Genomic DNA, 13,854 nt, shown 5'->3' on the forward strand with positions numbered 1-13,854 from the left:
TGCAATGTTATCTAATGGCTGCTTTATTATGGAGATGTAATGATAGAGCAGATCCATCATGGCCACCTGTCTAGAACATTCTATACATCTTCAAGAAAAAGCTGTGTGGGTTGCCCATGGTAACCAATCACAGCAAAGCTTTGATTTTATTTAGTGCTCTGAGAAAATAAAACTTGTGCTGTGATTGGTTCATCACATCAGCAAGCTAGAGTGAGATATCAAACTGTTTGTTTACTATATTGGCCAATCCCTGTTGAGTTTCCATTTCAGACTAATCTCTTTAAACATGCACTGTGATTGGTCGACGTGGGAAACATACAGTTTTATGTTTTGCTCTATGTTGTTTATATCGACCAGTCACGGTACAGCTTTCATTTCAGACCACGCACTTAAAACTGTAAAGCTGCACCATGATTGGTCGCTTGGGTTTTTAATAGTTTTCCTCTAAAATTTGGTATTTTTACCAATTCACAAATTTTATTTCACAGTTACCTAAGTGGTCGATGCCTTTTGGGCATGCAGTGTGAGCGGTTGCTACTTACCTCATGCACCGCTTATTGAGCAGTGGTTCTATGAAACCAAATAATAATAAAATAAATAGGAAATATTAATAGATGTATAATTTTTTTGCATTATATATATATATTTAAATCATATTCCGTAGCGTTTTACAAATCATACGGGCTCATAACAGTAAACCGTGTGTTATATTGTATCATATTATGTGACACAATATAATAAGTTATTACATTAGATTATATTACATTATTATGCTGTTATATTGTTGCTTAATTGTATTTTTTTTTTATTGGATCTCTACTTTCCGGTAATCTATAATGTCAATCTGTATTTCTGTGGTGCTATATTTAACATATATTTAATAACATATTTATATATAATATTATTTTATTCTTATTCTGCAGCAGTAAAAATACCTGAAGCTAAGCATGTGTTTTATGCTTCATTGTTAGACGGGTTTGGAATAATAATAATAATTTCTTTTTTTCTTTTCCCACAGCCATCTGGCACATAACGCGTTAAATAGCAATGTCATCTCGGCAAAGAATCCAAGCCCAGGATTGCCTGAAGTCCATGCTACTGGAGTTGACCTATATAGGTAGGTGTAGGTAGCAGAGAGGCTTTGTGTGGGATGCAGGGCTGGGGATGGTGCTAGAGCATCCTTAATATACACAGACACTTCTGAGGGCAGCCAGGAGAGGACAGAGCGCTGTATCACCGAGAGCGGCAGCCACCAGAGAGCCAGTGCGAGGCGAGCAGCAGGCAGGGGGATTATTAGGAAACAAAAGAGAGAGGAGGAGGAGGAGAGAAAGCAAGGAAACAAGTCAGAGGCTGCAATCAGCACCACTCTTCTCTCACACACATACACATCTCGCTCTCGCTTCTTTCTTTCCTCCTCAGCCCTTCTTCATCCCCTTTTCCTCCACACACCCCTTCCCTCCCCATCACTCTGCACCCTCCCCTCTTCTCTGTGTTTCTCAGTCCCAGCCATCTTGCTTTATTTTCTGCTTGCTACCTCTCCGCTTCCCTCCCTCCTTTATCTTTCTCTCATTCCCCAATCCTTCTCTATCACCCCCTTCTCCTTTTCCCTGCACACTTTCCTCGCCACCCCCACCGTTCTGCACTCCTCCCCCTCTTTTCTCTCTCTCTTTCTCTCCCTCTCTCTCTCTCTCCATCCCTTTCCTCCCCCTCCTGGCTTCTCTTTTATTTATTTATTTTGTGTTGCTCTTCTCTGTCTCTGTTTCCCCTCTCCCTTGTATTGCTGTGTCTGTATTTTTTGGAGGTGCACCAGGGGGCTCCCCCTTTGCAGTGCTTGCAGTGCAGGTAGTGGGGTACCCCCTCACTCCCCTCCTTCCCCAGCCTGTGGCCCCCCCTTGTGTCCCCCTGTGCTCTCAGCTTGCTGCAGCCCACAAACATGATGGCGGCAGCTCCCATCCAGCAAAACGGGACCCACAGCGGGGTCCCCATAGACCTAGACCCCCCTGACTCAAGGAAAAGACCCCTGGAAGCCCCTCCGGAGGCTGGAAGCACGAAGAGGACCAACACTGGAGGTGAGTGCACCAGCTGCTGTTCTGCAAAGGGGGTGGACTATAGTTATTGAGACAGCTTCTCGCTTCCCATGGCCTTGAATGTACCTCCAATATACATATTCTATTATGGGGTCTGCAATACATGTCGGGGTTCCTTACATAAGCATGTTCATTGTAATTTATGGTCAAAATGGCGTCTTCTTCTGTTTATTATTGTGGGAGTTTTTAATGTCTCATAATCTTCAACCTGTGCTATGTGCTCATTTCAATAGACTTTGTATTAAGACGCTGCAGGCATACGCCCCTTATGTTTTTTGGGGTGCATGGCAAAACATTTGGCAGCGGTGGGTTTTCTCGAGGTGAATTTCACTGTGTAAGACTAGGTTTATGGGTTTAAGCGGGAATCACCCCGTCGCTGATGGAGTGGTATATACACTGCAATGTCTCACACTCCTCCAGGAAGGAAGAGGTTAATTCTCAGTGCTGGAAGATGCATGGAGGAGGCAGGGACCAGACCAGTCAGCTGCACATCAGTGGCTGCACCTCTCGGTCCCCTCTCATTGTTTCTGGGCATCCTTTTATTTAGCAAGTCAAACCTTCCCTTTCTGGAGTGCCTGGATTTTTTTTTTGGAGCAATACTGTGTGCCTTTTTTTTTTATCCCCCCAATCATTAATTGTAAGCTTGGGGGAGGGGGGGAAGAGAGAGAGAGGCTCAGCTCACAGGAGCTGGTGGGGGCTTCTTCTGCATCCTGGTGATGTGTCCCAGCATCTTCACGTTCATTTCTATTGGAGGCATAACAATGCAACGATGCAGAGGTGAATGCATTTGCTGAGGAATTGCAAGGAAGATCAGTGGGTTTTTTCTTGGCTTGGATGTATGCTCCCAGCACAGGAATCACACATGGACCTGCACTTTTATCATAAACTGTACAGGGATATATATTTACTGGAACATGTTGAGGTTATGCAAAGTCAGTGACTTGTTATATATTAAAACAATTTAAACACATCCCATTTCCTGTCATTTCATTCAGCGAGACAGAACCTTTTTGCGTCTGCCATATTTGCTTTCTATGTTCCATTTTTTTGGGGGGCTTTTTTTTTACCTTTTTTTTTTTTCTTGCCATCGGGTATTTGCGATTGTAACCGATGACCTGTGCGCACCCACGATAAGCCGTAGATCACTTTGAAATAAGGGGGGGAAAAATCTGCTTAAACTGCTTTAATTAATAAGCTTATAGGAGGATCATGAGAGATTGAAAGAAGCTAAAGAAATACATTGGGATTAGTGTGGAAGTCAGTCCACATTACACTAAGGCTTTTTTTTTTTCTTGGCAACCTCTTAATGCTTACAAATTAAACATGCTGTTCAGAGGTGAGAGACTTTGGAATAGGTTCATTGAGAGCCCACACGTTTCGGTATCCTATGCTTCATCCACATACATGTATGTTCATGTTTCATCGCTTCCCATCACTTTCTTGTTCTCACTCATCCTTTGCCATGTATTTCCTCCCCATCACAGGTTGAACTGTAGCTTAGTCTTGTTTAATTGATGGGTTTTTATGAATGATTATATTTCTATATGTATCGCTATAGGTCATGTATGGAAAACAATTATGATATTGTTTTTGTGCTTAGTTTTTTTTTTTATCATTGACATGAACTAACTGTTGATTTTCTTCTTTTTTTTCTCCTTTTTTTTGCTTTGCAGAAGACGGACAGTTTTTCCTAAAGGTCCTCATTCCTAGTTACGCAGCCGGATCTATCATAGGAAAGGGTGGACAGACCATCGTCCAGCTACAGAAAGAGACGGGAGCTACAATCAAGCTGTCCAAATCCAAAGATTTTTATCCAGGTAAGGTCAATGATTGACAGGCGCTTGATATTGCGATCTCTCATCCTCACTTTGCAGTGGCAGTGATAGCTATCAATAATTTTAGCTACTTTTTGTATTACTAAAGGTATTCCATATTCACCAGCCTAGTGGTTATGTCTATATTTTTCACACAAAGATGCTGCAGAGTTGAATTTGTCATTCGCCTCTTTAGGACTGCACCATTTTCTGAGAAAGCAATTGGTTTATTGCAGTCCTATGTAAGAGAAAGCAAGAGGTTTATTGCAGTCTTTTGTAAGAGAAAGCAAGAGGTTTATTGCAGTCCTATGTAAAAGAAAGCAAGAGGTTTATTGCAGTCCTATGTAAAAGAAAGCAAGAGGTTTATTGCAGTCCTGTGTAATAGAAAGCAAGAGCTGTTATTGTAGTCCTGTGTAAGAGAAAGCAAGATGTATAGTGCAGTCCTATGTAGGAAAAAGCAAGATATGTAGTGCAGTCCTATGTAAGAGAAAGCAAGAGGTTTATTGCAGTCCTTTGTAAGAGAAAACAAGTGATGTAGTGCAGCCCTATGTAAGAGAAAGCAAGAGGAAGGCAGCCCTATGTAAAATGGTAATTTTATGCCATCTAGTTCAGATTCTGACAGACGCCGCTCTGCTACATTTGTATAGGTGATTTTTGCTAAAAGCCAGCTTTGTGGGAGGATTCAGTTTGGAGGCGTGCAGTCTCAGCAGAGTGAATAGATCTGATTTTCATGGTTTATTATAACGTGGGCACAGTCGTATATCGAACTATAATATGCTTGGTGAAATTGTTCATGATATGATGTATAACAGGTAAGAATTTGTAGCTGTCGATCGATCAAGTGCTGTTAGATACTAGATCTGGGGTGAAAGATTAGGAAAAGTCTGCATGATATGGATCTGCATTGAGTGTTTCTACCCTGTAATATTAAAGGTCGCCCAGATTATGATGTGTTCACACTAGGAAGAATTTTATTGGGAAGGCACTAGGCCGAAAGTCACTTAATGTCCAGATATACAGTACGTCCCGGCAAAATCCATTTTAATCACACTAGATCTGACACTGTCATTACGGCTCCTTGTGAAATGACACGCAGAATTGGTTTTACAGCGCGAAATGACGGTGTCATAAAGTGTCATGCAAATGACAAAGTTCACCAGGCGTCTGTTTAGACCAAATTTTGCAGCTAGTGTTTGCAAATAGAAATCAGATCAAGAGATGCAAATGTTTTCTTGGAGACAAAACATTTTTTTTTTTAAGGACCCCCCCCAATCAGTCAGCACGGCGGATCCCATTCATCGCCTCACTGTCAGATTTTTTAAGTGTTTGTGATTTTCCTATTATTAATCTTTGACAGTATTTTCCTTACGAACATCTGACTCGTTATTGTCACGATTTGACGGTTTTGCCTTTCCTTAGAGGTGAAGGTTTCGCTCGCTTCGCTTGTAATGGACTAGTTCATTAGTGCTATTTTGGAAGGGGATTTTATACAATGTCACCTTCTTCCCTTTAAGTCTGTGTATACATCAATGTCAGCCAGCCGTAATTCTGCATAGAGACTACACATTGGAGGTGACATACCTGGGTTCATGCGACTTAGACCTGGAGAGAGATATTGATGATAATGGCTCCATTCATGGGCATATCGGCAGGGAAAATCTGAATTTCAGCAGAAGAAATTCGCATAAGCAGATAAAAAAAGATAACATAAGGGGGGTCTGCGCACAAATTTAATAAGGTAATATATCTGCCAGACAAGCGCTCAGCCAAATTGAATTTGCTGTTTTAACAGCTGAAAATGAAATAGCATTTCTTGCATTATACATGAGGTTGTATTAAATGCACGCCAATATTATAGGAAACCGGCGTTTAGAAAACACAGCCCAAATTACTCATTAAAGAGATTGGCGGGAGGAGGGGGGGATAATGCACTGGGGCTGGGGAAGATCTGGCTCGAACATGGAGATGGGCGCTGTAGTTGTATAAGGGTTTTCACTATTTGTCAAAGCAGTAATATTCGGATATTGTGCCTACAACATAAAGATGCAGCACAGAGCTGAGTTTGTCACTTGCTACAACCCATTGTGCATTATTCGTGGCTTTCAATAGCCACATTCAGCTCTGCTACATCAATAGCCCACTGAAAGGCGCGTCGTAATCCAGACAATTGTTCAACACGTTCTCATACTATCATTTTGCGTTCACCGTGTTGACGATATTTGACTATTTAGACCTGATAACCTGTCCAAAAAGGCTTCTGGGCCTAAAATATGGCATCCAAAGTTGTATCTTTTGCCCATTTTTTTTAGCCGCCTTGTTCATGATCATGTTTAGTCTAGGGGTTATATAACCTGTTGATGTGTTTCAAACTATTTTAGCTATTTTCATAGTTTATTCACTTATATTTGCGTATTTTTCTACTTAATATGTCCGCCACGATTGATAGGGTGATCACGTATTCTATCTCCCTGTTACCGCAGGAATGACGTAATATACCAGTGCACTGCACAGGTCCTCTGAACGGTTCTGTCCAGTCTTCATCAACGTCAATATCCGACATTAGAAAGCCAAAGAAATTACAAAAAAATCCTGAAGAATTTGATTATTCAACCCACATTTAGATAGCGTTTTCTAATTTTGCCAGTATGTGCTTCTATTTTTTTTGTAGCTGGCTTGCAGCATATATTATTACTTAGACAACCAGGAATGAAATTAAGTCACTTTTAATGCGTCTTCGCTTTGTGACAGCTGGTAGGGGTTTACCCCTTAACCCTCTGCTCGCCAGACACTTTTCCTGACCGGAGGAAAGTATGGTGAACAATGTGGGAATTTTCGACATTTTTTATTTCTTGATTCATTAAATATAGGAAAGAGGTTAAAAGTATAATGATCGCAACATTTATGTTATTGGGTTTATTATTGAGTGCACATCTTATATATAGGCATGTAGACATGAAACACATAACTTTGTGCATTTTGTATGTTTTATTACTCGTTTTGGTATATATATATATATCTCAATATGAATATGTAAAATTTTATATAATATTTGGAAATATCACCGATATTAACACTATATAGGCTACGGACATAAGGTAGCATTTATAACATAACACTTATTTCCTGTGTATAATGACAGCTATGGCGTAATGCCAGCAGTGGCCTGAATGTTAAGGTGGTGTTATGGTCAGCCATCTCTGCTATTCTCATAATGAATGGTAAGCATTGGAAAAAATTGTGTTAAAAAAAGATATAAAGTCTACATCAATTCTAAATTTCCTAGAAAGTACTTGACGAAAACTTATAAAATCTTGTCAGGGTAACATATATGTTTGTGAATTTACCCTTAATTTAAAACAAAACAACCACCTGTGAATTTTTTACCTCAAAAAAATCATTAATGATATATAAACCTGAAAAAAAAAAAGTCAGAAAATCAGGTGTATTTGTCGGAATAGAGCAGACTGAATGGTAGTAAACACATGGATTTTTGTAAAAATGCAGATGAATGAGATGAAAAGGTGTCACTTTATTTAGCTCTGAAGTCGCAGAAATTTTCGGGAACAAGACTCTCTACGTATATATGTTTTCTAGCCGCTCATTGGCCATTAATGTCATTACTGGATTCACTCTTGATCAGACGCAGTGTGCAATATATTGTGCTCCTCATGGAGTACTGTTGGTTACCGCTACACCACTCCCCACCCGCAGAAATTCATCCAGAGCCTCACTAAGAGCCACCCACGTGTTGTCAGAAGAAGCCTGTAATGACGCACAGGTGATTCCAGCAGCGGCCATTTTGGAAGGGTGCAGGAAGTGGCAGAGGGCTATGACGAACCAAATTAGGTTCACCCCAGGACCCCAGCTCACTTATGGAGTAGTTGACACAGTGCACCCGTTGCAGGTCACAGTGGTATACGGACACAATTGACTTGCTGTTATCTACATGCAAGTTGATATCCCGAGATACAAGAAAAGACTCATTGAAGCGTGACACACAATTACTCTGCCCTCAATCTGTTTTACACTGAGGGGGTTATTTCCGCAGATAATCAGACTTTCTCCGGTTTCACACTGTATTTTTATCACAAATCCAAGTTCCTCCTCAGAAAAAAATGCTATCTCACTCGTAGTTTACGTTTTACCTCAGCTGCACCGCCAAACCCTGATGAGAACCCCATGCAGGTTTCCCTGTGCCAACTCTGTAACAAAATCACGGGTGTCCTAAGCCTTGGTGGGGGAGAGGGAAAGTGTGTTTGTTTCTGTCCCAACTATTTATTTGTGTCCTGATCTGACTATGTGAGCGTCCCTGGGCCCAGGCCAGCAGTATACAGAGAATGAAAAGCAACTTGTCATACAGTGATCAGCTCTGGCTCTTGTTCAGGACTGTCTTCAGCTAACGGGACCTTCTAACTACCCTGTTGATATAAAAAGGTGTCACTGTATTTAGCTCTGAATAAATAAAAAACTATTTGTGGCTTCCTTCAGATTTCACACACAGAGTCATAGGACATTTTACACAGGTTTTTTTTCGGTCAATTTTTAGCTAAATTTCTTCAATGGGTACGTCAAGGATGTGTAGAATGAAGCCACCATATGTCTACTTTATATTTTGTGGCTATCTTACTAATTATCTGTATGGGCGATATTGTTTTTTAAGGGGCAGTGATTAGTTGTTTTATGCTTTAACCCTTTTTTATTTAGACCATCTAAATGGCGTTGGAAGGACTAAAGAAAAATCTGCAGGACAGTTACGCAGCCTGAAATCTAGTTAAAAAATAACCCAAAAAGTAATGTATTATGCAAGTCTATTTCTAAATAAAAATGCCCCAGTAAATGGACTGAGAACTTTCATTCAGTCCAAATAATTTAGCGCAGTAGAGGCACAAATACGTTTCCAGCCTTATAACTCACATTGATTTTGCCTTTAGAGAAGACTTTTTGCTCGGTGAGCGATTACATCTCTCAGGTATGTTAGATAGATATATATGATAGATATATATATATATATATATATATATATATATATATATATATATATAGATATACAGTATGTATAATATGATGAAAGGCACACATCCCTTTCCTCTCAGTTAAAGATTTGAGGCATAATGGCAGGAAATAGCATTTGGCTTTCATACCATAGGATGGATCTTGAATGAATATGAACGTTCACAGGATATCATGGAAGCAGGAATCAAACGTGTAGAATAGTATCTGCAATACACCTGTCCAATACAACGTATACCTGTATACAAAATAATAGATAATACTACAATAACGTTCTTCCACAGTACAATGCAGTTTCGCCGCAATTCTTTGTATTTTACAGTCCACATTATTATCACTTTTTTAAGTAAAATTAGTAAAAAAAAAAAAAATCTGAATAAAGTAAAATAAGGTCTATAAATTTTATATATGTAAAAAGTATTATATTATAGTGAAGATAAATCAGGTCACAGCGACCAATCACCATTAATTATCTTTAGAAATGTAGAAAGCTAAAAACACCCAGTCTCTAGTCACCCAAAAGCGGTAATCACATCTGCATTTCCCATAAAACAAAAGTGCACCTAGCTATTCTTCCAGTCGTGTAATATCCCATGACTGGGATCAGAATTTTTATGTAGAATCCATTATGTAGAGCTTTCTTATTTTAGTATTATATAGTAAAATTAGCAGAGAGACAAATCCTATAAGGGGAAGAGACCCTACAGTCAATCCTGTTGTATAGCGCGGCATAGAAATCCCCCTAGCTGGGTTTACAGTGCATAGATTTGGGAGCTGTCACTCATCAGGATTCCATATCCCAGGCTTTCCTTAACAGGTTTCATCTAGAAGAAACTCACACTTGTGTCTATGTGTAATGGAGGAGTGTCCGCGTTAACCCTTTTTGCAGCAACGAACAGGAAACCCAGCGTTAAGGGAAGAGGTCCGATAAATGTGACTAGAAAGCTATTGCAGGTAATTGGGACTTGGCTGGTGGAACATAACCACACCGGTGTCTGGTTTCACTGCAGCTGCTCTTGGGCTTAATTACCCTGACCTGTGGGGCACCAACCAAGAAGGGAGTGGGCAGTTACCTCCTGCCTGTGCCCCCACACCTCTTTTCATACCCACAATCTAATTTACCAGAATAGTACAACACAAGTTGTCATCTCTTGTTTCTAATATAACAGGGACTATTTTATTTTTCATTTGTAGTCCCTTTAAGAGGGACATTCCTACAGCAAACCGAATAAAATCACACCCGCAGCACTGCCGCGATTACCCATTTTCCATATATTAGAAGACCATGCAATAAATTACCACCATACCTACTTTTGTCCTTTCCATTTATAAGGTTGAGATAGCTGGCATAAGCGTGTTTCGTCCATTTAACGGCCATGGTACATATTTCTCCGCTGTCCGCCCAGATTTACAGGAATGGATAACGTAATTTGCTTCACAGTACATTTAGTTTTTTTTTATTTGGTGAACTTAATTCGAAGGATGTTTAAAAAGTGCCTAGGAAGCATTTTGCAGGCCATTACGCTTGGCACAATGAGTGACTCATACGTCGTTATTAGAGGGTTGGCAACAAATTGCTGTGCGTAACAAATCTTCTGCAGACACATTGGGTTTGCACATATCTACCATCTATATTCGTATATACCCTTGGAGCAGAAGAGTCAGATTGAGTGTCTCATTTAGACGTTTGGATCCCAGCCAATTTTTAGGGCACTTCTACTCCCCCTTCTCTGGAAGTGAGGATATTCCTGAAATTTCACAGCCCTGGGTCATCCACTGGGACGGTTACCTCCTGAAAATGTGTCCAGTCACCTGCCAACGAGGAGAGACATTCTCTAAGACATTCCCTTCATGTCTGCGCCTCATTGTTGCAGTGACGCCAAGGAAACTGATCACGCAAAGGATAGGCACACATGCTTAGGAGATGGCAAGCATTGCACCAGCTTAAGACTAATAAGCTCTACCACATACTATGGATATTGTTCCATTGTGATTCTTCGGAACAATGGGGGGAACTTGTCGTGACCAAACAGGGAGCTCAATAATAAATATTACTACTAAAACTTCCTCTTGGTTCAAACGCTACCATCATTTTTTTTTATCATATATTGTAATCTAGTGTAAAGTCCTTTACTTTAGATTCAAAATTGACAGACCCTTCAGGAAAGACACGTAGCCAAAGGGCAGAAGGTCTGTGTGATGAACGCACTCTCTTGAGCTTGGTAGGTCCAGGTAGGTCCATCGACAAGCGCTTTCACCCTTAGTGCTTTTTGTTGTGCATTTGCAGTTTTGTTCTTTGGTGGACAGATTGCAAAATGAATCGCTTATACCATTTAGTTCTGCCAAGATAGTATATGTCATTGATGGACTAAAAGAGTTATCGCGTTTGAGCCAACAAGACGGATAGATATTTTTTCTATGGTATTTGTCTTAGCTGATTACATGTTAGTGCTTAATTTCCATTTGTAGGTTGGGGTGTATTAAACCTGTCAATCTTGGGTCAGCACCTAGCATCCAAAACAAAAATTCACAATAAATAAACATGTTGGTAGAATTCAAGCTCCAAAATGGATTTTTACAAATCACAAATACTAGAAAAGCAGATGTGCCTTCCTCATAAGCTCTTTAGGGTTGCAAAGCTGGCGGCTTATAACCTACATTCAATTCTTGCATTATTGCAGCGCCGCAGTACAATGCATCATGGCACCGAATCGCATTCTCAGGCTCCGTATTTTGACATCAGAATCGGTCTTTCTCTTAAAACGGTGGCATGTAAAGGGCTTTGCACCAGCTCTGCACAAATACTTTAGCGTCGCTATCTCCTCAATGGTTCCGGGAGGGTGTAATAATCTGCTGACGTCACTGATACCATGGTGAGTGCTGCTTGTCCATCCAGCGTGGAAGCGAGAATTCATGGGTTACCAGCTTGAGAAAATGCATGACGTCATGCAGTCTCCAAATTTAGAAGGGGGACGAGGCTTGTTAGTCAGGCAAGGATTTTTGAGAATAAAGCTGTTTTATAAAAATGGATGTTTAGAGGTGGCTTTTTACATGCTCCTACTGTAGGTCATGTTGCTTTTTTTTGTTAACGAAAAGTAGGGGAGGCATATTATACCCGTAGACCACTACATGTTATGTATCACATCAGACTAATTTGAGAAACATATAAGTTTGGCTGCAAGGATAAAACCTTTTTTCATCTATAGAAAAGTAAAAAAAAGTAAAAAAGTATAGTAGGGTTATAGAAATTTCCCAGATTATGGAGAAATTTTCGAAATGTTTCTCCAGCTCTCCACTGTGTGTTGGCTTTTAGCTGGCAAATCCAGTATAAGAATGTGTATTATTGCATAGAGGATTTCATTCTTTTCCTATTGTCATCCTGGCAGTGAAGGGGTTACGAGTCCGAGGTCTGATTTCCTCAGGAAGCCTGGTGTTGGGTGGGCCTTGGATCTTGTGTATCTGTGTGTGTGTTTGGTAGGTGTGGGTTCCCTGCTTGGCTGGAAGAATGTAATTTCTGGCTACTTGTATAAAGGATGGAGGAGGGGGGGGGGGAGCGGGGAATTGAGTTGGGGGGGGGGGGCTGCGAACAGCTGAAGTGACACTAAGCGCCAGCTGGGGGATCTGAAATCAAAATAAGCTGTGAGTTGTATTAACGCACAATTAGAATACACAATAGTGATTGTGCGGATCAAGGTCATATTGCACTGGAAAAAACAGCAGAACAGAGCTCTTTTTTTCTTTTAGTTTGTTTTTACGTTACAACCCTACAGTCAGTTTTTCCAGTGAGCAGATTGCAAGTCTCGCTCTCACTGCTTGGATGCTCAGCACTCTGGCCATCTCATCTAAACATATCATACATACAAACTATAGGGCTTTGAGATCTTGGGGTTCAAGATAAACCTCCTGACATTGTCGGGGTAATCGGTTATGTACAAACTGATTTTATACACAACCAATTCTCCCCAAAAGACCAACTCTTTAAGAAGTCCACCCTTTATCCAAACCATATTTCGTATATATCTTTCAGTCCCTCCAGAGAAGACCGCAGAAGAACATACCAAGAAAGATATCGCCTTAATATGAAGGCTAATGCACATGGCTGTGGTTTTTGTGCTTGTGCTATCCATCAATTCAACGGATAACACACAGATTCATTTCTATGGTATCATACACATGGCTTTGGCTTCCACACGTACCGTGTGTGGCACGACTGCCTAAGACACAAAATTTGGAGCATGCCTTACATGTCCTGTCCTGTGTTTGCGGGTTGGGCAGTCTTTTTCTCATCCATGCATTAGTGGACTTCTCCCGACAATGACACCCAGGACACAAAAAGACCACAGATCCATTATTTGCCACCTGAGAATGCAAGGTCGGCTAAGAGCTTAGTTTTGCCATGTAGCTGCTGATACCTTCTATAGTGCCAATTTTGCAACTTCCACCGGGTCAGCACCAGCACAAATCTTTGCACAACTTTCATATGGATTACCAGCTGTGAAAGTATTACTTTATTCTTTGTATTACTTCACTACAGCACATGACTGTATTACGGCCTCTGAGTTGGAGGAAGTCCTCATACAGCACCTATAGAGGTCCCTTCTGTAAGCCTCCGATATCACACACATACAGAATTCAGAAAGATAATCCACATCTAGTCCTCGTAAGATGAATCCTTTCTGGGAACAAAATTTCATAGATTTGCTGTAGGAACTCCAAACAGATTGTATGACCCCACTATTGCTGTAAAATCATACAATTGTAATGGTATTTTTAAGCTGCGCTAAAAAACGAAAATAAAGGAGAGCCAAATCTATCACCTGATTGATTAACAACAGTACAATACTAGCTCCTAATGGCGTCCGCCATTTTACTGTAAAAAATGTCAAGTTATACAATGATATATTTTTTCTCTATACAGGGCCTCTATCACAGACATGAAATTG

At 40.4% G+C, this 13,854-nt stretch overlaps 1 protein-coding gene across 6 annotated transcripts in view; it reads left to right on the forward strand.

The window, feature by feature from the left end:
- Positions 1-1,020: 1,020 nt before the first annotated feature.
- NOVA1 (NOVA alternative splicing regulator 1) overlaps positions 1,021-13,854 on the forward strand; it is a 61,237-nt gene continuing 48,403 nt past the window's right edge. For 2 of the 6 annotated variants that reach the window (XM_072115414.1, XM_072115417.1), the window contains exons 1-2: positions 1,209-2,069; positions 3,761-3,904. In XM_072115414.1, the coding sequence (XP_071971515.1) occupies positions 1,934-2,069; positions 3,761-3,904 (280 nt within the window). In that variant the 5' untranslated portion in view covers positions 1,209-1,933. The other 4 variants (XM_072115416.1, XM_072115418.1, XM_072115415.1 and 1 more) reach the window with 4 other exon arrangements.

This window comes from Engystomops pustulosus, chromosome 7 (assembly GCF_040894005.1).
Source record: "Engystomops pustulosus chromosome 7, aEngPut4.maternal, whole genome shotgun sequence".
In the NCBI taxonomy this organism is placed as follows: Eukaryota; Metazoa; Chordata; class Amphibia; order Anura; family Leptodactylidae; genus Engystomops; species Engystomops pustulosus.